The 27,852-nt window shown below is 31.9% G+C and overlaps 3 protein-coding genes across 5 annotated transcripts in view; all 3 read right to left on the reverse strand.

The window, feature by feature from the left end:
- Positions 1–1,488: 1,488 nt before the first annotated feature.
- On the reverse strand, positions 1,489–8,049 carry LOC134261725 (uncharacterized). 3 transcript variants are annotated; one of them, XM_062744129.1, is made up of 7 exons: positions 7,896–8,024; positions 7,229–7,291; positions 6,814–6,861; positions 5,902–5,964; positions 3,647–3,840; positions 3,042–3,176; positions 1,489–2,844 (listed from the first exon to the last, which is right to left on the reverse strand). In XM_062744129.1, exons 1-7 carry the CDS (start codon positions 7,927–7,929, stop codon positions 2,680–2,682), a joined length of 702 nt encoding a protein of 233 aa, XP_062600113.1. In that variant the 5' UTR covers positions 7,930–8,024; the 3' UTR covers positions 1,489–2,679. The 3 variants fall into 3 exon arrangements, with proteins under 3 accessions (XP_062600113.1, XP_062600115.1, XP_062600114.1); XM_062744131.1 differs by lacking the exon at positions 5,902–5,964 and having other exon boundaries at positions 7,896–8,049; XM_062744130.1 differs by lacking the exon at positions 6,814–6,861 and having other exon boundaries at positions 7,896–8,023.
- An 807-nt stretch (positions 8,050–8,856) lies between these two features.
- LOC134261727 (transmembrane protein 233-like) lies at positions 8,857–10,734 on the reverse strand. The gene is made up of 3 exons (XM_062744134.1): positions 10,525–10,734; positions 10,110–10,247; positions 8,857–9,924 (listed from the first exon to the last, which is right to left on the reverse strand). The coding sequence occupies exons 1-3, from the start codon at positions 10,621–10,623 to the stop codon at positions 9,763–9,765; spliced, it is 399 nt and encodes a 132-aa protein (XP_062600118.1). The 5' UTR covers positions 10,624–10,734; the 3' UTR covers positions 8,857–9,762.
- A 2,457-nt stretch (positions 10,735–13,191) lies between these two features.
- The window catches only part of LOC134261726 (plexin-A4-like), a 48,258-nt gene continuing 33,597 nt past the window's right edge, over positions 13,192–27,852 (reverse strand). The window contains exons 19-31 of the mRNA XM_062744132.1: positions 27,306–27,454; positions 26,768–26,935; positions 26,306–26,414; positions 25,682–25,942; positions 24,862–25,020; positions 22,317–22,392; positions 20,131–20,169; positions 19,170–19,338; positions 18,780–18,896; positions 16,335–16,539; positions 15,616–15,683; positions 15,207–15,344; positions 13,192–14,999 (exon numbers count right to left, since the gene is read on the reverse strand). Of these exons, the coding sequence (XP_062600116.1) occupies positions 25,718–25,942; positions 26,306–26,414; positions 26,768–26,935; positions 27,306–27,454 (651 nt within the window). The 3' untranslated portion in view covers positions 13,192–14,999; positions 15,207–15,344; positions 15,616–15,683; ... (5 more) ...; positions 24,862–25,020; positions 25,682–25,717. The remainder of the gene's footprint in view (positions 15,000–15,206; positions 15,345–15,615; positions 15,684–16,334; positions 16,540–18,779; positions 18,897–19,169; positions 19,339–20,130; positions 20,170–22,316; positions 22,393–24,861; positions 25,021–25,681; positions 25,943–26,305; positions 26,415–26,767; positions 26,936–27,305; positions 27,455–27,852) is intronic.

A 27,852-nucleotide genomic window follows, 5' to 3' on the forward strand; every position in this document is an offset into this window, starting at 1 on the left:
CGATTATAGGGCTCACACAGAGCGAGACTTGTCGATTATGCCTCCAAAGGACTTGATCTCACCATGGGTTCGTGTTTTATGCCTTGTGCATAGATTTGTACTGTTTGAAATCTATTGCTTAGAACGCTTGTTATCTTGACCACTGTTCATTTTCTCGAACATGGTCTAATTCTTTTAAAACTGTAAATAACCTACAGGTAGAAATAGAGAAATAATTAGAAAGAATTTTTAATAGTTTTTTTAAGGATTTTTTTTCTTTGTATATTTGTTATGTAACATATATGTAAGTGATAAACTGGACCAATTTCCAGACACCTAAATAACATTAGAACTTTTTAAAATGAGTTTTTTTTTCTCAGTTTTTTGCAAATGCAAAGACCAGTTGATAAAGTAATGTACTTGACCTGTTATACTATCTTTGCAAAATAATATCATTATGTGAAATGTTGTTCAGTGAAGATTCACTAAAATGTTAATAAAAAAATAGCAAAAAAGTATTTTTCTTCACGAATAAAGTCTTTCGAAACGAATACATGTACATATATTTAAATTTATTTCAGAATTATTTTGCTTTACCCTTAAATCTCAGTTTTGACGGAAATCAAGTTTTTTTAATAGCAAAACTTTATACAACGTGAAATAATTTTTTGTATCTTGAAATTGAAAAATATTATATCAGATTCTACATCTAGTTCGCATCAATGAGGACTGCGTCTTATTTAATACTTGTTCATGAAATTTAGAGTTTGAACACGTTAGACATCGTCCAGACGTATCACTGGTAGGTTGAAATCTAGTTCAGAAAAAAAACTAATTTTACGAGTTATGCCTTATGATTCTTTATTTTCTTGTCCATCGATTTGATAGACAATTATTTAGTCTAAGTTAAAGGAATTTTAATACTTCCTATAAAATGGGTTTAAATTTGTTTTAATTTTTAATTTTTGTGCATTTCAAAATATAAGACAAGTTGTGTCAAACTTTCTGAAAAAGAACAGTCATTTTCCTATAAATACATGACCTTTTGACTCTTTTCTTTACCTCATGACTCAGTCTTAATTCATCAAAATCTAAATGCATTCAACGTGAATTAATCATACGAATAAGGTTTATAGTGGTTAATAATATTTGTTTCTTTTTAGAATGGAGACTCAGCATGTTATATGTTTACTAACTGCAACTCTAGGCGTGTTAAAATCTAAGTGCAACTCACACACAATTTTCCATGTATCACGGTTTTGTTTCTATTTTTATGACATCATGGTTTCTTTGGTGATATGAAATTGATGTAAAATATCACTGTTCCAGGGAATATGATTGTATTTTAAGAGTAGAAATAAAAATCTGAATATCAAAAGCGTTTTATCAATTAACTTTACTCATTAACTCGATAATTTCCACTGAACTAAAAAGAAAAGACACCACAGTATTATGTTCATAAAAACACAACTCAACAAATGTATATGACAAACGGGATAACTCAACAAATTTCCGCCAAATTCTACTATTTATTTTGAAATATATTTTAGATTTACAAAACTAACAAATAAATCATAAAATTTTTAAAGCCAGTGGTATAAAAATATGATATTAGAATGTAAGTTAATAGTTACTTTGATAACACATTAGACATTAGCTTTCTGAATAAACTATGGAATTTTCATATTTTGTGATTGGTTACCGACGAAATTACATTCTTTTGTTAAAAATACTCTGATTCTATACTGTATGTATGTACGAGTTCCTCATAAACAACATCTAATTATGTATTCTATAGAAAACTAACGACAGAACTGTATAACAAACGAAATGTATATAGATATAAAGCTTTTGTCTCATCAACATACCTTGTTTACATTGTCAGCTTAAATGGTTACTACCTCTCTTAGCTTATTCAACACTCAAGACCATGATCAATCTTTCATAGTTACATAAGGTTCAAGGTATAAGTATGTGTGACCGGTCGATAGGGAAGGATTACTTCTCGTAGGCACCGGTTCCAAACTCTGGACATTTCTTGAAGGTTATTTGAGATAGATTACTGTGAACTTCGATATCTTTGCCCATCTCGTTGATATTACATGGCTTTTAATTGTCTTGTTTAAAATCAGCATTTCATTTCGAGGATATAAGGTCTTTAGACCTTGATTGCAAAGCAAACTAAGCATAAATGCAATGTTTTCACACGAATGCTCCATTTTTATGTTTAGTACGGAGGGCTCCTGGTATGACTGTTCATCAAGGGAAAGCTTGATTATCTATTGTACATACCAGCCCATAATGTTTCAATGTGTATTTTGTCCTTCTCACAATTATTGAATTTGTTAAAAGGAGCTTAGAAATGAACCATTGTCCGTTCGTCATATTCATTTTTGAGTACCATTTGCGTTTCATTACGTAATTAACTATATAAAGTGAAAGTGATTTCCGTCAACCATATGTGAAATCCTTGATGCTTTTTTATCAAGTGTAAAAATTGTTATCAGATGTTCCTTTCCAAACTTAAAATGACTGTATAACATTATTCCCTCTGTATAGAAGCACATAAGTGAAATTATACAATATATAAAGCACAATAATGTAAGCAACAATATACTTCGACAATATACAAAAAAAAATTAAACAACAATAATACAAATAAAGGCCTTAGAGCAGTCTGAATTTGTTTCCAGACAATCTTTAGTAGCCATTATAGTTGTCAGATCTGGAACCAGACACCGAGAGTACTACCAGAAGAATGTAACAACCGATCCCGAGGAACACAGAAAGCAGTGTTAATCCCAGAGCCCATCTGGCACTGCTGCGTCCACCCTCTATGTCTTCATTGTCAAATCGGTCTCTCGCCTGAATTAAAGTTATATCATTTTTTCAAATAAGTGATAAGTAATGTAGAAAGTGTATTATTACACATTTATGAAAACGCCAAATATAACAAACAATGATCCAACTAAAATTTCTTTACAACCGTACAAATAAGTAAAGAGGTCTCGTATTGATATCAAGGTCATTTTGGCAATTCAATTGAAAACGTATATACTTACAATGCATGCAGCAATAATGGCGGGAATCCCAGTCAAAGGGGAACAGAAGAAACACGCCAAAATAGCCGGAACAAGATAATCACTGTGGAAACGGCGTCTGATGAAAAGGACCGAGGGGCACGAATTGTTCGTCACCTGAAACAAAACGTTTATGCAGTTTTTCAAACAAAGTAAAGATAGAACTGTTGTTGTATTACCGACAATCAACAAGCAAAGCCCCTCACTTTCAGGGTCTTTTAAATGAAAATCAAATTTGAAAGTCAAGAAATGAGGTTCACAATCATTAAAATTTTTGGATATTTTACGTGACAGGTAATACAAAATATAAATAACATATCTTCATTCAATCCAATTTAGAACGTTTTCATCACCTAGGTAACGGACATTTAAATATGAAAGATATAAATTCTCTCAAGAAGAAGAAATGACCTAGGTTATAATTAAAGTGCTTTTTGATGAAGACAATTTAGACTGACAAACGGAGAATGAGACACATATGCCCAGGTGTGTTTGAGTAAGCTCTTGAAAATGAAATGATCTGAAGAATTTCGAAAATTCAGTCGTCCTACGATGGCCAGTTGAATAATTTAATTTCTACCACGTACCACGACGTTTGTTGTTGTGTGGTGTTGAGGCTGCTGTACAACAGGAGGCGGTGGACCATAACCAGGATGACCTGTCGGATAGCCTTGACCCGTGGGATAGCCTTGACCCGCCGGGTAGCCTTGACTTCCGGGGTAGCCATGAGGATTCGGTGTGTATGCTGGGGGTGGGGGTTGGTTATATCCAGCGGAATAAGCTGCAGCAATAAATACATGTAGTTAGCTTTGAGAAATTAAAGTCCATGAAAATTTTTCCAACATGGCAAAAAGATTGATTTAACATGCCGATATCACTAGTGACAGGAACTCTCAAATAATATTGTTGTATTTTGGATATTTATATACTCGACTTCGGGATTTTGCCTACCAATTTGGTTATAACAAGCGTTACAGCTACAAAAGTTCCAGTGAATCTTATGTACAAGTACTGTAGGTTTATATGAACGTTAAGGTACTCCGATACTTAGTTTCTGAGAATCAGGCATTGACTAATTGAAAATGCTCACAAAAATGTCTCTGAATTCCTAAAGTAGCGTGTATTTACCCACTATAATTCTCCAAACTTCATCTTTAAAGTTAATCATGTTATATAGAAAACATTAGTAAATCTCAAATTAAGTTTCAGGAAACGCATTTTCCAATTCAAATATATTCAAAAAATATATTAAAGAAATAAAAGTGATAAGGTATCCAGGCTTTTGAAAAATATGGACATTTTTTTTTAAAAAATATATTAGGTACTTTAATTTCTAATACCTGGTATTTACTTCGATCAATTTACAATACACAGAGAATAAAGATTTTCCTATAATTGCAAAACACCATTAATCACTTCCAATTTCATGTTAATTTATATTAATATCTATAGAGAGTACTGTTAGATTCAAATGGACCTCAATTTCTTTAAATATGTAATGTGAAAATATTTTTATTGGGTAAAATATTTCGACTTTTTATATGACCTTACTCATGTTAATAATTAAGTAGACCTTCTCTTAACAATGAATCTTCGCCCAGTTTATAAACCAAATGCAGCAAAACAGCGTCATATATCAGTAGATCCATGCCTTAACAAGTATATCAGATTGCAAGATCATCAGGTAGATATATGTGTATTTGCATTTAAGCCCTCAGCATTGCATGTACCAACAAGATGTGATTTACGAACCAACTGAACTGTAACGTTGTTCATCTATTCATGTAGTTCATTGTACAATTTTCCAGAGATATCAAGACAAAGGAAAGTAATCCAATTATAATGTCTTTCTCAGAGCAACCAAAGAGTAAAGACAAAAGAAAACTAATTCTGCAAATGTGTGCAAACGGTTTTATCTGACCCTTTACAATTTACATTTTCTCTCTTTATAGGTATGGAGAAACAAGCCTATGTATATGATTGAATGATTTTTCATATGTATCTTGAAATTAATTCCTGTTGATAACTGATGATTTCTATTTGTATTTTGGAGTCAAAGAACCTTTTTACAGGAATCATATGCAAGTAGATGGCTGTTCGAATTTTTCTGGATTGTGAATAATAATAATTGAGAAATTGATTACAATGGGTCACACTTCATCGAATTAAGTAATGACTTTAAACACCAAATAGAGATTTTTGCTAGAAATGTCAATTCTTGTGGTGTTAATATTGCTTTATACTACATGTATTATACTTTGTTTGATAATAACGTATGTATTAAGCAGGGAATGCCCCATGGGAATAATATGACATCTTGCCAAATACTTAACAAATACAAGTACATGTATTCTGAAACCATCAAAAACAAAATTTACACATATTTCATTGCAACGGATATTTAAATGCAATCCCAAAAGAAGAATTAATAATCATTTTTAAAATTGGACAAATGAACAATGAAAGTTTTATAAAATAGTAAAGCAGATATTGTTTTTAAAATATGATCAATATCCAGCAGAATTAGCTGTTTAAAAGCAGAATAAAATTTTTGGTGAAACTTTAGAACAAAAAAAAAAAGATTTCATTTTACAAGATAAAAAACCCAAAATAGCAAAAAGACTTCATCTAAATGAGCCAGTATCACCAGTGAAAGGGATTCTCGTTTAATATTGTTGTATTTTGGATATCTGTGTACCTTGTTCCATGAACGTTTCATAAACATTTTTTATGTAGATCCGTAATATTAAGGTAGGCTACTGGACTACCATTTGGACATGGAAATCTTACACGGGTTTAATAACATAGGCATAATTCGTTGATAAATTTTTGAATAACACACGATTTGGTGGGCCTTGATTTTGTGGATATTGTCCTCCATTCTGGTTATAACCAGCGTTAACAGCTACAAAATTTACAACGATAGAACCTTACATTTATGTTCATTAATAAATTACCAGACTTTCTTTAAATTCAATGCAAGAACACATCATGTAAAACTTAAAAAAAAACTAAATATATCAGCTTCAATTTTCATGTAATGAGCATACCGGGTACATAAATATCTATGTGTATTAAAGCTCTCAATAAATTTCATGGACATTGATTTTTCTATTACATCTAAGTCATGCATTGAAATTTTAATTTTCAGAGTAAAAATGAAATCAAGAATGAAGGCGCGCAATAAAAATACTTCCTTATAAAATTATATAACATTTTGATAATGAAGAAACTTTCCAAAAGCTCATATGATTATTCATAATTTCTGAATTTGAGCGCAAGAAGCATCCGGAGTAAGAAATTATAAATAATTAAATGATTCACACATCATCATCATCATCATAAGATCAAGCGAATAATAATGTTTCGAAGACCTAGAATAAAATGCTTTTACCTAAATTCTTTTCAGAGGAATTCCCACAAAACTTAGACAATTAATATCTGCATATTTTATAACGTATCTTTATTTTCCGCAAAGTATATACGCATACTGTATACTAGAAGTTTTGATGTTCATTCATTGAGAAGAAAGCCTTATTCTACATATTTCTGTGGAAGCACAAATGAATATAGACTTAGCCAAATAAATACGCTTGTATTTTACAAGTATAAAACACAATGCGCCAACATTAACATGAAAAATAAGCTTTGATTTCGAATTATTTGTTTTCTTTTTTTGAAGAAAAAACCCATCAAATTAAGCACATTTCAGAATACCCCTTCTTGGTGGACAATTTAACATAAAAGTACGTACGGTTTTGAGGATTCTGTCCTACTTTTTGGTCAAAACCTGCACTGTATGCTACAAGGACATTTTATACATATATTATTATAATAATATAATGGTTTTTATTGAAAATATTAAGTAAATACTAGTATTGAAAACAAATCATGGCCTAGTATTTCAATTTAAATAAGATAATGTACATTAAGTGTATGCAATCTATGTGTATTTGTAATAATTTGAAATATCTTTTGTTGATTAAAAAAGCAAGCTGAAAAGAAGGGTATAGTGAATAAGAGATTGAAATCGGTTGATAATAATAAAAACAACTGAGTGCTTAAAAAATGGTATTGTTCATAGTAATTGAAATCGTTTGATAGTAAAAACAACTGCGTGTTGAAAATCATTCGTGATTGAAATCATGCTTTAACACTAGAGTACCTACGGTTCGTCATTCCTTGGTTTGGAGGGTTCTGTCCCACGTTTTGGTCATAGCCAGCATTGTATGCTACAAAGAAATATGCACTTGTGTATTTACATCTAATTCAAACTTAGTGCAGTGCTTCTATCAACAAGGTGTGTTTGTGAAAGAACTGAACTGTAACGTTGCTCAAGTGTTCACGTGGTACATTTACCAGGTTTATCAACAGAGAGGAAAACTTTTCAATTACAACGTTTTTCGCCCAGGAAGCAAATAAAAGTGAAGATAAAAGCAAACTTTTTAAGTAAAAAATATTTTAATATTACCTTTTTTATGTTTTGTTCAATTCTTTTTTTTTAAAGTAGATATGGAGAATTAAGCCCATAGTTTAACGATATTGCGTATTATATTATACATGTACCTGTCAGCTGCCTGTATGTGTATTGGATTTTTTTTTTAGCCATGTAATGTTTTTTTGACTGTTAAGAACTTTTACAGTAATCAGTTAGACCTTTTGAATTGTGAATAATAGTGAGATAAAGAGTCTGTACCATGCGTCACGCTTCATTGACTTTAGCAATGGCGTAAACAACCACCAGAGTTTTGCTACAAATGTCAATTCTTTCCGTGTTTCTACCGCTTTAACAGTTATAATTACCTTATAACAACACACTTTAAATTTCTATCTTACCATTTTCGCCCGATGTTTGTCCGTAAGAAGCCATATTCTCTCTATGAAATAATGGAATTTCCTTCTATTGAATGGCAGGGAGTGTATTTTTAAATACGTAACAATAAAAGACAGATCACTGAAGCGTGCAAACAGGATCGATGTAGACTGCAAATGTCCCATAGGGGATTAACGGCATCTCTTGCCAAATGAGGTCTTTTGACACCATCTGATTAATTTTTTTTAAATTTTAATATATTTCACTGCAAAGGATATTTAAATACACCTCAAAATGAAGAATTAAGTAGGAAGGCGGATAGAATGTGAAACGCGCTTGCGCTCAACTAGGAGGTTGGTTGATATGAAACTTTTCATAACGCTGTAGTGGATTTGTGTTAAAAATCAAAGTCAGAATTCCGCCTCTCTCTGGAGTTGTGTTCGTTCCCTGGTAGATTCCAACAATCTGTAGAATTTAAACTTGTTTACATTTACATTGATTTTACCTCTCTTATAAAGAAAGAGTTTCAATAAGGGTCTTTTCGGCCTCTAAATAAACATAATCAAATTATATTTCTTAAAATAGTACTAGTTGTAATGTTAAAAAAAGGGGGGGGGGGGGTAGTGCCACTATCATACCGGTATATTGAGAATGAAATAAGTTGGCAGATTTGCACTTGTTTCTTTTTTAAAAAAAAGAAACAAAAATCATTCACGACCCCTCCCTCATTTCTATTTTTTTTTTACAATAAAGCATATAGTATGAAAGACAAATTGCTCTGTTCCTTGTAATTTTTACTTCTTGAAAACAATTATAAATCATCTTTGACGAATATTGTCATTTATTAATGACGATGCTACTTTTTTCGGTCTCGTAATAATTGATTTTTATGTATAACCCCCCCTCCTCTGTTTTTCTTTTAATTTTTGCAAACCGTATTAACATTTTCTAAATCAAATGAAGATTAAAATATTATTAACTGCAAATATATTTAAATAAAGACAATTTTAATTAATTATACAAATTATGTCAAACAAAATATTGATTAATTTTACTAAAAAGTAAAAAAAAATCTTTATGTTCCTTTGTTATTGTTACAAGACCGAAGCCAAGTCAACTGAGCTAGTTTTTGATGGATTCAAAGAAAATAACAGCAGTATTGAAATTGAAAAAGTCATTTATTTAAGTGAACGACACAAAACAAAAATACACAAAGTAAGGGGGTAAGAAGAGACTAGAAAAAAAACTTCTTAAGAAGACAAAAATGTTGGGCATCATATAATGCAAACTGGACCGGTCACATCCGCCGTGTGCTCCTTGTCATGATCGGGAAATAGCGGAAAAATTCAAAGTACATGTATATATAATGGACTAACAATTAGCATGAAAAACGTCAGTCAGCATTTGACTCAATGATAAATTGAATTTGCTGACAAGGTCATTGTATCGACCATAGAACTTACGAAATGATGACTCTAAACGAGACTGCTGATTCTCTTGTTTTATAAACTTGTTTGTCAGTAATTTACCTCTTTTTAGAAATTGTTCATATGTAGAGCATGTTCTTGTGTATCGAATCAACAGAGAGATTTAAACTCCGTATGCAGGTGATGAAGGTATATTGCTGCCTAAGCAAGGGAAGTTGACGATAGAAAAGTTAAAGTCATAACATTTATCATAGAGCTTGGTTGTTAGATTACCATCAACGTTTTTTTCGATTAAAATATCCAAGTATGAAATAGATGTGTCAGACTCTTATAAATTGTTTGTAAATAAGTTAGTTTGATCTTTTTTAAAATATCATTAGTTTTTAATCAAAATAAATTTTTGAAACTTCAAAACATTTTTGGAGATTCACTTTTTAAATTAGATCATACATTTAAAGTTGTTTTATGGAAGATGGTGGTTTTTCTGCTGGACGGTGAAAAACACAGCCAGTGAGACACCAAACATGATAACACCACAAAAAATTGACGCATATGTACAACTTCTAGCACAAGAGGCAGACTGCTCCGCGCCATACAAATCATTCATTTCTTCCCTGTGGTTTGCCTAAAGTTAAAAAATTACTGATTAACTCATCAATATTGATATATTTTGTTTATTAAATAGCGGTATATGAATATGTTTTATAAAATTTGAGTGATGAGATGCATAAAAATACCATTTAAAGGCAATTTTTAAAGAATAAAAGAATATTTCGGATCTCTAATACCTAAGTTATCTGTGTAACAAACCTGCAAAGCATAGTATATTGCAACCAATCCCAAGGGCCAACAGCAACACAAACAGGAGAATATGGCGGGGCAGAGCCAGTTGGTTGGTGAGTATGTTGTAGTGACAGCTGGTGTTGAACCATACATTTTAGCGCCGGGCTTTAAAGGATATGAATTAACAGTATATTTTAAAAATTGCTTAATACAAAGCTTTTGAAAAATCAACATTCTTAATTAAAGCTGAAAAGGAATAAAATCAACTTACCAGAGAGATTTAAAAACATCGTGTTACCATGTGAAAATTAAGATCATTTCACAGTGCTTTTAGAAAGACATGTATTTAGTATATTAGATTGATTTATTCTATTTTATAATATTTTTGATCATTTATAAACGAAATTGCAAAAAAAAGAAGTTTAAATTCTCAAATACTTACACATTGTTGAAAGTCTTTCGGCACAGACTGGTAGGTTGTCGTACCCTGATTATACCCAGCATTGTATGCTATATAGGTAAAAGGTAAAAAAAAACCCATAAATTGAACTGTAGAAAGCAGTAAAAATTGATTTGAATATTAGCTTCTTGACTATATTTTTTGCGAGAAGATCAACTTTCAATCAATTAAGGTACTAAGTAACAAAAAATTGCAATATATATATATATATATATATATATATATATATATATATATATATATATATATATATATATATATATATATATATATATATATATATATATATATATATATATCTTCTTGTGCATATAAGCAAAATAAAAAAAAGGTGTACAAAATAGATTTTAAACTTCTGTGAGAAATTGTAAATTACGAGGTTGTGACTACAAAGTAGGGGTCGCCCGTGTAGCACACTGTTTAACTTTTGCTCAAAAGTGTTGAAACTTACGTCTCCTTCTTCAAAACCAAGATGCTGTGTCGTAGTATGTACACGGATAAAAGTTCTCTTATTGCGTCTAAATACGAGTGAAGAATTCTCGAAAAGGACGTTATACAAACAACCCAAGTGAGTAAATTAAGCTTCTTTAAATTATAATTGTAAAATCTTGTTCACTGAATTGCAAAGGAGGCATGACATTTATAAGGAAGTTAGTTTAATAATAAATTGAAAGGATACACATGTAAAAGATATTGTTTAGTAATCAGGTCCGACATGATGATGAAATTAAGTTTCAGATCCGGGGAAAATATAGATCTACTATTTTGCAATAGATTTATTCAACGTCTTCGGAATCTCTCCTTCTTTAATTTGACCAAAAATGCTGAAAAAAACAAGATGTGTTTGTGAAACACTATGCACCCGGCGGCAACAAAGTTCAAAAAAGCTATTTTCAGCATATAGATCAAGGTCACAAGGTCGTTGACCTTGGTATCATTTGAAAGAACTTGATTAGTGGAGTATGTATATTAAATATGAAGTCTCTTTCTCTCATGATTTAAAAGTTATGGTGAAAGATCAAAAAAGCTATTTTTAGCATATAGGCCACAGTCAAGGTCACAAGCTTAAGGTCATAGATCTTGGTGTCATTTGAAAAAGTTAAATAAGGGAAGTACGCATCTTAGATATGAAGTCTCTGTCTTTCATGGTTCAAAAGTTACGGCGAAGGTTAAAGTTTGTAGAAAAAAAGATATTGTTAGCATATAGGTCGCAATTAAGGTCGCAAGGTCATTGATCTTGGTGTCATTTGAAAGAACTTCATAAGTGGAGTATGCATATCAAATATCAATTCTCTATCTTTCATGGTTCAAAAGTTATGGCGAAGGTTAAAGTTTGCAGACAAACAGACAGACAGGAAAAAAACAATATACGCCCGGATCTATCGATCTGGGCGCATAAAACATATCAAGGTACTCCGATCCTTAGCTAGGAAGGATACAGTAAAATCACATATTTTCGAGTGTCAAATTTTCGCGGTTTGAGGAAAATATATATTTGTTAAAGGGGATTTGATTTCGTGGTTGAAGAATTATTTAGTGGTAATAAATGTAAAAAAAAAATACATTTCTTGAGTCTCATGATTTTTTTTTTCACAGTTCCTCTTAATTTTTTTTATTTTATTCAAAAAGTCTCAAAATGAAGCTTAAAAATTAAATCTTTTCATTCAACAATTTCCATTTAATACCTCTCGATGTGCTTCAAGATTATTTGAAGTTTCAGAAACGTCTCATAAAAAGTAGAAATTTTTACACCAGAAAAGTATACTTCAAAATTTAATATTTAAAGAAATTGAGATTCTTTTAATCTAACCATATACACCAATGTTTTATTGACATGATATGGACTTCAAAGTGATTAATGGTGTTTTGCAATGATAGTAAAATCTTAATACACAATTCATTGTAAAATGATCAAATAAAATAGAAGAAACTGAAGTACATCATATGCAATGTTTTTAAAACCCTGGATACCTATAAATTTTAATTCTAAAATGTGTTTGTTGATCAAATTTGAATTGGAAAATGCATACTAAGTGTTTTTATTCGGATTTCCCGAAAATTTATTTGAGATTCAATAATTTTCCCTATATCATATGATTAACTGTAAAGGTTTAGTTTGAAGAATTATCGTGGGTTAAACACAATTACTTTAAGAATTTATTTTAATGAGTATTTTCAATTAGTCATTGCCTGATTTTTCGAACCTGAGGATCGGAGTACCTTAATTCAAATTAAGCATGTCAATATTCATTATGGCCACTTTAATTCCAGATAGGGAACAATACAGCTAACGTATGAAGTTTAACTTACGGTTGGTGCTACTCATCCTATGTTTATAAACCCTGACTTCTGGCAGAGGTGAAAAGACGCGTGTTACATGTTCGAGTTACAAGGTACTCGGACACTTCCTTGGGTTTGAGTCATGAAGGTATGGCTTCATTCATCTTTTAAAATACATAAGTGCTGTTCAAACTGGAATTATTCATTATGTTCTATAATGTATCAATTATTTCCCTATAACGCATAAAGCTTGTTATGAAACACATTACATTTGTTTCAATATTCAAACTTTGGAAGCTTTTTTTTTGTAGTGGAGCTTTCCGCTTAAATGGTCTCTTTCCTGAACCCTGTCAAAAAAAAAATCAAGTGAAAAAGTCTTTTGCTTTATTTTCAAAGTATACTATTCAAACAAGTAGGGGATATTGGATTTACAAGGACGATGAAATGCAGATCATAATGTCAGAATGAAAACAAATGAAAAGCATTAAGGAAACATTTGCCAATTTATTCGAAACCCTGTAAATAGTCAGGAAAGGACAGATTCTCCAGAATAAAGGTAGACACCAATACAAGGTCACACAGCAAATTTACTACAATTGTAAAACAGAGTCAGTAACGGGTAAAACCTCTGCTATACTCCTAACGAGACATCACAGGTCATTTTGGGGAAGGTTATTCCATTCAATGATGCAGTAAGTTCTTGGAGATTAGCAAGAGGTTATTGACATTACATGATAATTAACGATATTCTGCTTTTGGAGATCATCTGTAACTATCCTTGCCCTGTGTCATCTGGCATTGTCTCGTGAAAAATGAAAGGTGGCCGTTATGACGTGCAAACGGCAAAACATGGGATACCAAGATAGTGTCCTTGAAGTACTACCTTGTGACACGCCCACCAACAATATGCAAGTATGTTCTCCAGGTAACAGTGATGACTCTCCACAATATTTAAGATCCACCTGCATACCGATAATGTCTAATGGTATTAACGTCATGTATACGTTCTTTACGTTGGCGCAAAACCCTCCTGCGTCTATCCAGCAAGTCCTCTTCCAGTGAAAATAGGAGGTGCACAATGGAATATATAATAAAGATTCTGTAAAAGTTTCATCAAATTTCATTCAGTGGTTCGAGAGGAGTTGCGGATAAGAATTGGGTACCCCAAAGCGTAACAGACGAACGGACTTACAGACAGAAGGACGGACGGGCATCCCAATTACTATAAATACCCTCAAGCGGGAGGTATAATTTGCTTTAATCATACATTTATGGTATTCATATATTAAATAGCAAAGGATTCACTAAGTAATTGACTTTGATGACAGTTTCTTCTTATTCAAACACCGGCATGGTAGCTTTCTCAGTAGATCGCTCGTTCCGAGATCGGAAATTTAAATCCCGGCTGCAACTAACCTGGGTCAACAAAATTAGACAGCACCTGTTCCTTCACCCAAGTGCTCAGAAATTGTTACAAAAGTACACCTTCGAATAGTCCTGGGTCCAAAAAAAAGGTCTAACTTTAAAGGTAAAATTCTTGAAAAGAAATTAAACCATCCTCTTTAGGTCGCTATATCTTACATACAGGTAGATTAAAAATAACCAGAAGTTGATTAATTAAATGAAAACATTGCTGTCTTTTTTTATTCCTCAATAAGATGTTGCGGTTCTACAGGTATCGTATTACTAAATCCCGAGTTGTATTTCATATCTTAAATAAAGTTTTATATCTAGACATGATTTTGTTATATATTCACAATTTGTAAATAAATTCAAGACTTCCAGAGAGGTGTATTGTACATTAATTGACTAAATAACACGTTTAACTAAAAAAATTAGCACAGTCTTTGAAAAATTTTTTTGGAAAAGATAATAACTAACACTTTATATATGAAATCAACTTCTTAAGCGTAAGCAGAACCTTGATAAATGGTACTCATACTTGGCAATATCTCAAAATGATTAAGGAAGTGAAATTATGTCTATCTCATTGCCAATCGCAGTTTCTTTTACGGGTTGATTCTTTGTTGGAAAGTCAGTACATTCGTGAAATATAAAGCTAACACGACTCCCACTGTGACGAGTCCGATGAAAATGGATGTAATTGTCAAGGTTTTGGCACAAGAGGCAGATTGTTCAGCACCACGTAAATCATTCCTCTCTACTCTCTGGTTGGCCTACAGTAAGACATATTAGTGTTAAAAGCATTAATATCGATATATTTGTGCCTATAAAATGCTGGTACATAATATTAGCACTGATAAATATGTACATACAGAAATGATGAAATGCTAAGAGAATTTTAAGTATTTTGCCTTTTTAAGGAAATAAATTAAAATGAACATTATCAAAGTTCAACAATCTAAAATTGCTCATCAACAAACCTCCCAAGCGTAGAAGATCGCAACTAATCCTAAAGGCCAAAAGCAACACAAACAGGAAAAAATGGCGGGGCAGAGCCAATTCGTAGGTGTTTGTGTTATGGTGACAACTTGTGTAGAACCATACACTTTAGCGCCTGACTTTAGAGAAAACAAAGCTATATCAAACATTTATTGCGTGCTAGATTTTCGATAAACCCCATATCTTAAACACTGTGGAATGAAGTCGATCGACTAGTTACATGTAGCAGAAAATACAGACCAAGTTTATGTAAATTATCAATTAAGTATTCAAGATTTAAATGAATTTACCAAAAAAGTAATAAATGAAATTGATTCACTGTATCTTGTATTTTAGACATTGACCTATTGCAAAACTGTGATACATGTATGTGTCCTTTTGACTACTTACATGATGTTGGTAGCCTGGCGACACAGACTGGTAAGTTGTCGGTCCCTGGTTATACCCAGCATTGTATGCTAAATAATTATTGAATAACATTAACACATAGGCAAAAGCTATTACTGTGATGGGAAAAGAGTAAAAACTTCAAAACACATCACATTCGAAATTTTGAGATTATGACATTAAATGAGTTACACCTGCTTGTTATGAAAACATCTTATACTCGTAAATAATAATTATTGAGGTAGAAATTATGGTCTCCATTGGAGTCATATGTTTTAAAATGGAAAAACAAAAGTTTCATTTTTGTTTTTAAAATTCCAGATAATGCTCTCTATTTATTTATAAAAGTGATAAAGATTGATTACATTTTATGGGCTAAGGCAGAAAGGGGGAAACAAAACCATCACAAAGTCTACAATCTTGTACTGATATTTAAGATAATTTTATATATACATGTACATTATTTGCGACTTCAATTAATCTTAAGATATATACTTTTCCATACATCTAGATTTTGCTATATATATCTTCGAACCAATGAGTAAAAGTGATGGAACAATGCTGTATTCTGAATTGATCAACATATCATAAAGCTATTAAAAATGTTCTTTATATTTTGTAATTCTAATCCCCCTTGACAAATTATGTGTGCACATACAAAATACTTTTCTTTTGATTGAAAAATTCGAAATTGATGAAAAAAATAATAATGGTAAACTCACGATTGCCTGTGTTCATGTTTGATATACCGCATTCTGATCAAGATAGCGTAGGCTTTGTTTATTATGTAGCACTTGACCAATAATTTCCTCATGATTTTATTTAATAAATGGGCAAAGGACTTCCTTTAAATCTGTATTTCCTTCTCGTAAATGCTTGAAATAGAATCAAAGTGAGGTTCCTCAAGGAACAAGTCGTGTAGCTTGCCTATAATTTCAGATTTAAATATAGTATTTCGATTAAAAAAAAATAATATTAGGTTTTAAATTGAAATTTTAAAATAAAGTTCTTATTACTGAAATTGTTTTTTTTTCATGAAATTAACCCAAAAATGATAAACTTTTTAAAAAAAACTTTTCTAAAAATTGTGTTATAGTACGGAAAATTTTCTCTTTAGTTTATGTATGCTATTTCAAAAATTTAATATTTTTTAAAAAAAATAATATGGTACTTGTGTAGTTCGAACCCTAGAAGAAATATCCTGGGCACAATTGTTTTATGTTTTATGACAAACACGCATAAAACATACCCAGTAACTGCTGATGAAAAGTATTTTCAGGAAAGTGTGAATGCTGCGATTTTTATAAAATTCTGGGCTATTTTTTTTCAAGGTATTGTTGGACTTAGCTTAATGTTTTGATAACCCAAAAATGTATAGTTTTTAACAAGATTTGCAATAAAAGGATCTGTTTTATATTATAATTTTATTGAAAAAAAACTTTTTAATTTTGTTAATTGTATAACGTTAGATTAAAAAATTATAAAATTAAAAGGTACATAAAGGATAAAACAAGATCAACTCATTTCTAAAAATTGTGTTATAGTATGAAGAGTATAAACATGTGCTTGCCATGCGAGCGTGCAACCTTTGCTTTTTTTGGAGGCGGAGAACCTTTTCTTCATAGTTTATGTATGCTATTTCATAGGCAATTCATTTTAATATTTTTGTAAGGTTTTCATAAATTGTGGTGATTATATAACGTTTACGTTTATGTAAAATGAAATATAAGAGACAAATCCATCATAATAAAGATTATTTTTTCAAATTCATGTTTGTCGCGCTATTGGCATTTCACTCGACTTTATAACTCATTTCTTAGTTTTAAACAAGAATTTTTCACAGATTGATGAAAATTGATAATTTAAAATTTCTCCCAAATTCCAACATCTTATTCGAAGTCTTACAGTACATATCTTTTAATCATTGCAATTGACTATGTATGTTTAAAAATTACAAGGAGGAAACTTTCAACATTTCTGATTACCTGATAGATTTGTTTTACTTTTGCATTTATTTGTTAACGTAAGGAATTGTACGTTTTTAAATTCTTACTTCTTTCATTTAAATCATTCTAATCTCTGACAGTGTGTATATTTAAACTTCCTTATTATTTCATAGCAGGAGGTACTGTAGTTAAATAAGTAAATATCTATCTCTATTCTTTCGCACACAAAAGTTTAAATAAAAGGAAACAATTTTAACCAATAGTTTGGTTATTTTTTTAAAGATAAAACCCTTATATAGAAAATAAAGTGTGTAAATTTTTGAATCAATATTTTGTTCTTGTTTTTTTATGATAAAAACCTTATATATAAGATAAAGTGTGTAAATATTTAAACAATATTTTTCATTTTTTTTAAAGATAAAAAACTTATGAGATTCTTTAGTTAAAATCTTAAACTTAATATTTTTTGAAAAGGGTTACAGGTCTTCCAACAATCTATTGGGATTCCCTTTGGTACCTATTGTGCCCTGTTTTTAGCAGACCTACAGAGTAATTCTGTATTCATATGAAGCAGAACTTGTCCAGAATTTTATACGTGAAAAGAAGAAAATACTTGCTGTGGCCTTCAACTCAGAATTTAGATACAAGTATATCGACCAAGTATTGTCATTTAACAATGCTTATTTCCATTCTTATCTCGATACGAGATATCCCAGTGAGCTTGAGATAAAAGATACCATATAGTCTGACACATCTGTTTCATATTTGGATATGTTACTTGAAAAGACGTTAAAGGTAATTTAACAAACAAGTTTTATGATAAACGTGATGACTAACTTTCAATCGTCAACTCTCCTTACGTATGCAACCATTTACCTTCATCATCTGCAAACGGAGTCAAAATCTCTCTGTTGATTCGATACGCAAGAGCATGCTCAACGTATGTACAATTTCTTATACGAGATAAACTATTGACAAACAAGTTGATGAAACAACAGTATCTGTAGTCTTGTTTAAAGTCATCATTCCATAAGTTCTATAGTCGATACAATGACCTTGTCAGCAAATACAATTTATCAATGAGTCAAATGGTGACTGACGTTTTTATACTACTTGTTGGGTCATTATTTACACATGGAATTGTCGACGGATTTTTCCATTATTTCCCGATCATGACAAGGAGCACACAGTGGGTGTGACCGGTCGGCAGGGGGTGCTCACTCTTTCATGGCACCTGATCCCGTCTGATGTTGTGAAGGTCCGTAAAGCTGGGATCCGAACTTGGCAAACATAAACCAGGATTTATCATTGATCCTTTCTTTGACCATGGTCTTTTATCTTGAAATGTAAGTAAAGGTCATCATGAAATATGAGCAAAACTAGTCAAACATACATGAGTTTACTGGAGGAAAATATTTGCAAAGTCTGTGTTCAGTCATGGGACAACTGTCCAGGAAAGTTTGAGCAGCCACAAAAAGACAAGAAACCACTGATTTGTAATTGTCAAACACAAAATTAGGATTAGTTTTAAAGCATTTAACGAAACTTTGCAATAAAACAAACAAAAATATGTAGGATAATTTAATAACAAAAAATGTCAAAAATACTTACAAAATGTTGAACAAACACTCATTGGACTTTCATGTGTGGACAACCATAGTATCCATAATGCTGTGAAAGAGATCTACAATTGGTCATCCTTCGTGGCTAAAGGGACAGCAGTGAGTCGGTGGACTGTGCTGAAGATTCTCTCAAACAAATCATCCTGCTGAAGTGTCCCCTATAATCACATACAAACTTTGTACAATATACAGTATAAACTGTCCATCTCCTCGAAAAGTACACTTTACTGAAATCAATAAACCTTGATATTATCGAAGGGATCAGAAACAGGTTGGTCTGATTTGTGAAACTCCCCTTTTTAAACACAAATTACTAGTACGCTAAAATTAATACTTGCCATAATTTGCCGTTTAACTCTCTATTGTAGGTTTATTTATTTTTCTACCGGGATCTTTTTCTTCTATTTCCCTCCCAGATTTTTCAGGTTGTCACCTTCCCTTCATAGCATTAACACATATATTCAAAGGTTAGGAAGCAAAAAGGAGTGAATAGCCTCCACAGTATATTGAGGCTTACTACCATATGGTAGCGGGCATCAATTCTAAATGTGCATCCACTTATACGGCAAATAACACACAAGAAAATGTTGCTTTAAAATAAAACATTAAAAAGAACAGAAGTGTACGAAGCTATATCCAGCAAACATATACCAAAGTTTCACTGCATTTCAAGCATTAAGAGAGCCAGCCATTCACACCATTGTTGAATGTAGTTAGAGATTTAAAAGTCAGATTATATATTAAAGACAATGAAAAAGTTAGTAGTGTCAAATGAAAATTCTACCTTAGTGTTTACCTACTAAATGATAATATATCATCCCATAATTATCAAACCCAATTTGTTATTCTTGAGGACTAATAGATTTAATGCTGGACTTTTGGTATAAACAGAACATTTTCTGAAAACAAGAAAACAAATACAACATTAATTTTAATCATGGGGTACTTACTAAATGGTAAAATTTAACACTGTAGAATTTTGTCCGAACCTTCTAATTGTACACCATACTGAGGGAGATATTAAAATAAAATGTTGAAACAAATATAGTGCAAATAATTCAGATAATGGTATAAATAGAATCTAAATAATTAATCTATTTTCAAACCTGATTTAACCAGAAGTCTCTGTCAAGACTGTAGCTCTACTGGTTTATACTTAAAACAAAGGAAGAGAGAAGTACCAGTTGCGACTTGAAACTTTAAAACAGCAATAAATAGAAAATGATCCTTGCCACTCATCAAAGCAAAAACCGGTGCAGAGAATTATATATCTTAGTGTAGTCTACTTGTGTGCCAAGTTATATTGAAATCATACCAAAACTGTAGGAAGAGTAGCATTTTGAAAGAATTTCTTAGAAATTTCTATTTTTAATAACCACGGCAACACCGTTCATCCAAATCAAAAACCGATGCACAGCATTATGTACCTTATTGTAGTCTACTTGTGTGCCAAGTTATATTGAAATCATGCCAAAACTGTAGGAGTAGTAGCATTTTGAAAGAATTTCACAGAAATTTCTATTTTTAGTAACCTCGGCAACACCGTTCATCGATATCAAAAACCGATGCACAGAATTATTTATCTTAGTGTAGTCTACTTGTGTGCCAAGTTATACTGAAATCATGCCAAAACTGTAGGAGTAGTAGCATTTTGAAAGAATTTCACAGAAATTTCTATTTTTAGTAACCACAGCAACACCTTTCATCGAAAGGAAAACCGATGCACAGAATTATGTATCTTAGTGTAGTCTACTTGTGTGCCAAGTCATATTGAAATCAAACCAGAACTGTAGGAGGAGTAGCATTTTGAAAGAATTTCAAAGAAATTTCTATTTTTAGTAACCATGGCAACACCGTTCATCCAAATTAAAATCCGAGGCACAGAATTATGTATCTTAGTGTAGTTACTTGTGTGCCAAGTTATATTGAAATTGGACCAAATCTGTAGGAGGAGTAGCATTTTGAAAAATTGTTTACAGACAGCAGACAGACGGACGGACGCCGGACGCATTACTATCGCATAAGCTCTTCTGGTCTCTGACCAGTAGAGCTAAAAATGGAGACAAGCAGTCTTTTGCAGGATACCGGCTGCCACCTAAACGATGACACTTAACTGGCCAAAGATGCCTTTCAAACAATTGAACGAGTCAAATTTACCTGAGAATTTCGTTGCTCAAAGTCAGGTTGAAACTAATCAAGAATTCTTTTATTTACAACACACACACAAGCTGGACGGTGACGGTACGAAAATACTCGCGGTTGACATACTCGGCTTCGTGTTCAGATGGTGTAAGAAGGCGAACTTGGGTACCATCAATGGCCCCAATAGTTCCCGGAAATTACGCTATTTCAAAAAAAAATTAACCTGGTTCAACCTTATAATGTCAATTTGTACATGTAAAACTATTAACCCTCTGAAATTTTGTTGCTGTACCAAGACAGTGCATGGTAACTCTGTTGATTACTCTTGATTTTTGCAGTTCAAAGTTATATCGACTACACAATTGCATTTTCACGGTAGAAGAAAGTCTAAAAGTGACCAGTACTTGGATGTGTGCCTACACATCATAATTTCAAAAATTGCGTGGAAGCAATTGAGTCACGATTTTGTGCTTAGCAGGTTGGAATTTGACTTAGCATATTGCTAAATATGTTGCATTAAGTTCTCAAATGTTAAACAGGTCCTGTTAAACCTTTTGTTGTTACCGCATCGATCAGTATGACTGATAGCGCGTTAAAACACGACTTCACGAAAACAGGATCGCCCAGACAGTATACTGTCAGTATCTCTTTTGTGAAAATATTAAGGTAAACAATGTACATACATGTATCATCTTTTAGAAAATGTTTTGTAGTTTTAAATCTTGTTAAGAATTATCTGCCTTATACGTCGATAAAATATAGATTTTGCGTTTTAAGAAATCATGACGTTTTGAAAATGGCGCAATCTTCTAAAGCAAATATGATTTTCTCGACGAGGAGCATCTTTTGACCCGTTTGATTAGATAAAGAAAGTTTTATATATCTAAATAGCATGTTTTGTTGATTTTTAAAGCCATACATGGCGTATCTGATCTAAAAATATTATAATATACAAAAAATATTTAAGGAATTTAGAATTGTAATGCATACGAACATGGGGGTAAAGCCCGATATGTTTCTTCATACTTCAGATAACCCACAAAGAATGTCAGATTTCTTCCAATTGTAACCTAATATAAAAAATAAAAACAATTTCAAGTATTATTATTACATCTTATACAAAGATGACACACATTATTTTGTTTTAGGAAAAAATACCGGTATTTAATATAATATTTTAAACAGACACTCTTCGATGTACACACCATACAACTAATATAAGGGGTATACTTTCAAGATTCAGTAAAGATAAAAAAATAAAAACAAAAGAATCTAAGAACTGAGAACAACATTCTCTTTATTGCACACCACTATTATTGAAGCCCGGAGGACCGCTCTATACATATAAGTTTAAGTTTTTGTTTATGGGGATTGAGGTGGGAGAAGTTATTCAGAATTAAAGGTTTTCTAAATATTAAAAAGATTGTTAATCAGAATGTTCTTTCCCTTTCTAAATTATGAGAAACACAATATAATTACTTCCATAAAGTGAATCTGTAAAAATATATAAGTTTCTCATATTTAATACATAAAGTTGCTTATCATTTACTATCGAAAAAACGACAGGTCCCTTTTTTAGAACATCGAATTTTACTTATCGCAGAAAAACGTACTTTACACAGTTCGTGTTTTATATTCTTAAAGTGAAATACATTTTTGAAAATAGATGATGCATGTATCTGGTTTCATTATATATTTTATACAGCCATCATTTACTTGAGGAATTAGTAAAGTTGAAAAGGGTATCGTTTTTGTTCGATTTTCATCCGGCTATGATTTTTCAAAATATTCTCGACTGTCGTCTCCATCATATAAACGCATACCTTTTTCACACATATCGAAGCAATTTGATGATCAAGACTCATTTCCATTGTTTACTTTATTTATTTCCCGGGCGACGATTGATGGTTACATCAATGTTTTCTTGTTGTATATAGTTTAAGAATGTAGAAGTCTGCCAAGTGGGAAAATATTGCCTATTTACTGAGATCAATTAATGGATAAATCTCAGTGAAACAAGAAGTCTTCTAGCCAATGATCACTAGTAATACCCCTGCTCTGATGTAACTATACACTATCATGTTAATACACACAAGTTCAATTACGGGCAGATGCACAGATAAATAGGAAGTTGACATCAGATTCATATAAAAATAAATCCAACCATACGGCATGCCTCAACAAAACATGTGCTAAAATTTCAAACATATGTAATGAGTAGTTGCCGAGAAAACTGCGACCAACTTCGGTATGTATGAAACGGACAGATACATAGTTTTGAACATCGGATTTGAAGAGAAATGAATCCCATCATATGACATGCCACAGGGAAGATTATATTGAAGCCACTTGGTCCGATTCTAATCGCTAAAAAAATATATTTGTTTTTCTTCGTGAAAAATAATTGTCCATAAATTATTTCAACTTTTGTCAAATTATATTCCCAAAGTCTTTTTCTTTTTAAAGATATCAAAATTCAAAAGTTAAAAAAATAATTTTTGTTAGGTCACACAAAAAATAATCCTTTGTTTACATTGCGTGAAATCACCTTCGAAAAATTAAATTTATCGCTTATATGTATAACTCATGAAGAACAAACCCGAACATTTTTCCCACAACAAAGTGTACACGGGCAATATTCTAGCCCTCGTTACTAAACTCCTTTTTTAAGAAATCTTTAAAAAGATCTGATTTTCCTTTATTCTGTAAATATGCATATTAATATAAAAATTATAAACTATAGATTATATTCAGTTAATTTATAAATTTTTAAAAGATATATCATGACTTAAGATTCTACCAATGGAAAAAAAATACTCGGGTTTGAATTCTCTTCATAATTAAATATAACCGATAAAAGTCCTTTTCTAACTTCCCGTCAGGAACTGCTGTTTGTCAACAAGGTTTTTGGTCTATGTTTTCCATGTCAGGATTGTTGTAATAAACTATTAAATCAATCTTATAATTAATTTTCATATATAATCTATGTAATGATACTTTTATCATGTTTATTGTTTAAGATAATATGTGCCTGTTTCGGATGAAGCGGCTTTCAAATTTCAAGCATTAGCAATATATAAGTAGTTGCTAAGAAAACTGCGAAAACGGACAGACGCACGGATTTTTATCGGAATTGAACAAAAATGAATATCAGTAAAAAAATGGCATGCCTGAGACAAAATTGTGTTAAAATTGCAAGCATTTGCGATGAGTAGTTGATAAGAAAACTGTAACGAAAATTTGTTATGTATGAAACGGACAGACACACAGATAAACAGGGAGTTGACATCAGATTTGAACAAAAATCAAGTCCACCATATGGCATGCCTCAGAGAAGATTGTGTTAAAATTCCACATATTTTAAATTTATTACGGACAGACAGACGGACACACAAGGGTAAAACAGTATACCCCCTCTTCTTCGGAACGGGGATATAACTAGACCTGCAAAATTTTCCTTTCTATATATTGATCCCTGTAAGATGATTAACAAGGTTCCATAAAGAGCCCCATCCCACTCATTTTGATATGTCGCTTACCTCCACCTCTGGATAATGGCCACCCTTCATGGGGGTTGGACGTTTCTTCGGTGGTCGACAGGTTAATTGACTTCCAGTGGATGTTACAATACATTCACTTTTACCTATTTTTATCTCAACATCATCCTTTTCTAATCGCAGTTGATCAAGGTTTTTCCCCTGTAACATATTCCACAATATTAAGAAAGCATGTATTACAATTACTAGAATTTTCAATGGGAACAATCAAGTTTCAAGGCTAGGGTTTTTATCTTGTTAAATGGAGTCATACTAAATTCAATATCAGTAAAAAAAATGCTAGAAAATGCCCCGAATGTAGAAAAATTGTGATGTACAGATTATTCCTTGATCAAATTATTTATGAGAGTAGAAGAGATATTTGTGGAAATTTTATTATATACAATGATACCATGTCTATGTGGTCAGCCCATCAATATCTTATCGATTTCCACATATTTTAAATTATAGACACAGATGAACAAGATCTTTTATCTAAGTTCATTTGAAATCATACTGTTATCCCAAATACCTAAATATTTCGATAACTCAATTGGACAAACCTCTTAAAACAACTTACACTTATTGTTAAGAATTCATTGTCATCGCATTGTCGCGCCATAGCATCATCGTCATCGCGCTATCGCACCATCACTTTCGCTATCGCACCATCGCCTCATCGTCATCGCATTAAAAACTAAACCTCGATGGTGCGATGATGCGATAGTGAAGTGCGTGGCCCTATCCGGATTCCATAAACTACTGTTCATCCCAAATACCTAAATATTTCACTCAAATGGACAAACCTCTTAAAACAACTTACACTTATTGTTAAGAATTCATTGCTCTTCCAATAAAATTACTTAATTTTGTCATTAGGAAAAGCACTGATATCTGGGTCAGGGTAAATTTGGAAGAATTCATTGTGTGTGGCGCTGATATTGCGTATATTCTGGACATTGTCAATTATGAATCCAAAAGCCAAGCCCTGCTGGTCTTGTGAATTAGGTTTCTTCGTGATCAATGCTGACTCCACTTGTGGGGTTCTGCATTCCATTGTAACATCATCACGGACTTTACATACCTATTAATAGTGTTTGAATAATTAATTTAGAAATGGACACAGGTGTTAAATGTTAATCATGTTTTTACAAGACCGATCTCTTGGTAATATTGTTATCTTAATTTACAGCCTCATTCATAAACTGAATAATTCAAAAATGCCCACTTGGTGCAGTTTGTTGAAATTAATGATTACTTTCTTATGTCATAAAAGTGAATTTAACACTGTTCTAAAAGGAAAACTTGCTTCGATATGTTTCCTTAGGTAATCTCAAAGTTTACAAAAGTTAAACTCATAGGCCTAATTCTGATAAATATTATAACCTACCCTATTGCTTTGTTGACATATCAATCAATATTAGAGAAGAACAGTGTAATGACTTACTCCGTAATAGGGATCCTTGAGTCGGTCAGGACTGTAGAAGATTAGTTTAGGAGACGAATTCTGGATTGGAAGGAAACCATTGCCTTTGACCAGGACTTTCAATCCTCCACTGTATAATTCAACATTATATCAAATTACATTCAAAATCTTTAAATGATATGCAGAAAAAATGAAAGAAATTTACGAATCCTTTATATACAATACTCCATAAATGTAATTGCTCAAACAGCCTACTGTATTAAACAATCATTTCCTGTCAAATATGAACTAAAATGCTCTTGATGATTTTCCTTAAAAAGTTTATTTATATCCATTACAGTACAGTACAGTCACCAGTGCCATATTCTTAAATCATCCTCTATCATAAATTCCATAGGGAAACAATTCATATTTATACATTCACAAATTATGTGTCTTTGATTTTCAGTTAAACACCTGACCCATCTGGTGAGAAAGTCGTACCTGACAATAGAGATTCTCCTGTCCACTCCTGAAACAGTAGGATCCTCCACATATTTGTAGACGAGGTCACTCTTAACCAGCTGGTTATCAAACATCATGTATAACTCCTCTGTATACCCTTTCTTGTTAGCTTGAGCTGTTTCACAGGTTATCTTTGATTTTGTTATGCTATAATTAGATCATAAGAAGACGATATCATGATTTGTTTTTATACCAATTGTTATAGCATTTTTTACACACTGAATTGTCGACGGATGTTTCCGTTATTTCCAAATCATAACAAGGAGCACAACACAGGTGTGTCCGGTCGACAGGGTATGTTCACACCTCCATGGCACCTGATCTCACCTCTGATGTTGTAGAGGTCCTTGTTTGCTCTTCTCCTATTTTGTATTGTTTAATGGTCTTTTGAGCTTGAATACTCTTTCTTATCTCCATATATTTCATTAAATATATATTTAAATTATCCACTGTGACATCTTTCATTAGGTTTCACTGAATAGCTCCAAAACATAAATACTTTTGATTAGGTGTATACCTTTTAGTATCAATTCTGCATTCATATTCAGAGCGACCAAAGTATGCCTTTCTTTCACTTCCACAGTCTAATTCTTTTCCAAATATAGTGACCTTTGTGCCACCTGACTTGGGACCTTGGACAGGTGTGATATCTGTAATTTCTGGATCCTGAAAAAAGTACACAATACATTTCTTTTGTTTAAAGTTTTCCTTCTTTCCTTACCATAATTCTCCTCCTTTCCAATGATTTTTTAAACTTGAACATTGCTTCTCCTAAAATCAATTTCAAATAAATTTCAAATCAATTCACAAAAGGTTAACACCTGTTCTACCCCTTTTTAAAAATGTTTTACATGTCTTTACTTGGGCTAAGTCTTCACATAATGTTTTATACTTTAATGTTTTCATTCTATTTTAAGACAGGTAAAAAAAATTAAAAAGTGAAAAAGATGATGTTCTTTCACAAAAAGACGATTTTTTCCCAAAGAAAAGCAGTGTCAATTTGCTGGAAAACATGGATCAAGGTACCATACACATCTTACTACTGACAATAACATGTCACTTAT

This window comes from Saccostrea cucullata, unplaced genomic scaffold (genome assembly GCF_032062105.1).
Source record: "Saccostrea cucullata isolate Sc308-1 unplaced genomic scaffold, CSIRO_AGI_Scuc_v1 ctg2476, whole genome shotgun sequence".
NCBI lineage: Eukaryota > Metazoa > Mollusca > Bivalvia > Ostreida > Ostreidae > Saccostrea > Saccostrea cuccullata.

Bases quoted from the DNA above. Each gene is read 5' to 3' on its own strand.
- LOC134261727 (XM_062744134.1), bottom strand. From the start codon at position 10,623: ATGGGTTTTTTTTTACCTTTTACCTATATAGCATACAATGCTGGGTAT. The intron at 10,248-10,524 runs GTAAGTATTTGA...TATCCTTTAAAG, and splicing joins CGAAAGACTTTCAACAATGT to CCCGGCGCTAAAATGTATGG. The intron at 9,925-10,109 runs GTTTGTTACACA...TTTTAACTTTAG, and splicing joins CAATATACTATGCTTTGCAG to GCAAACCACAGGGAAGAAAT.
- LOC134261725 (XM_062744129.1), bottom strand. From the start codon at position 7,929: ATGGCTTCTTACGGACAAACATCGGGCGAAAATG. The intron at 7,292-7,895 runs GTAAGATAGAAA...ATTTCTTTGTAG, and splicing joins ACAAACATCGGGCGAAAATG to CATACAATGCTGGCTATGAC. The intron at 2,845-3,041 runs GTAAGTATATAC...ACTTTAATTCAG, and splicing joins CCATTATTGCTGCATGCATT to GCGAGAGACCGATTTGACAA.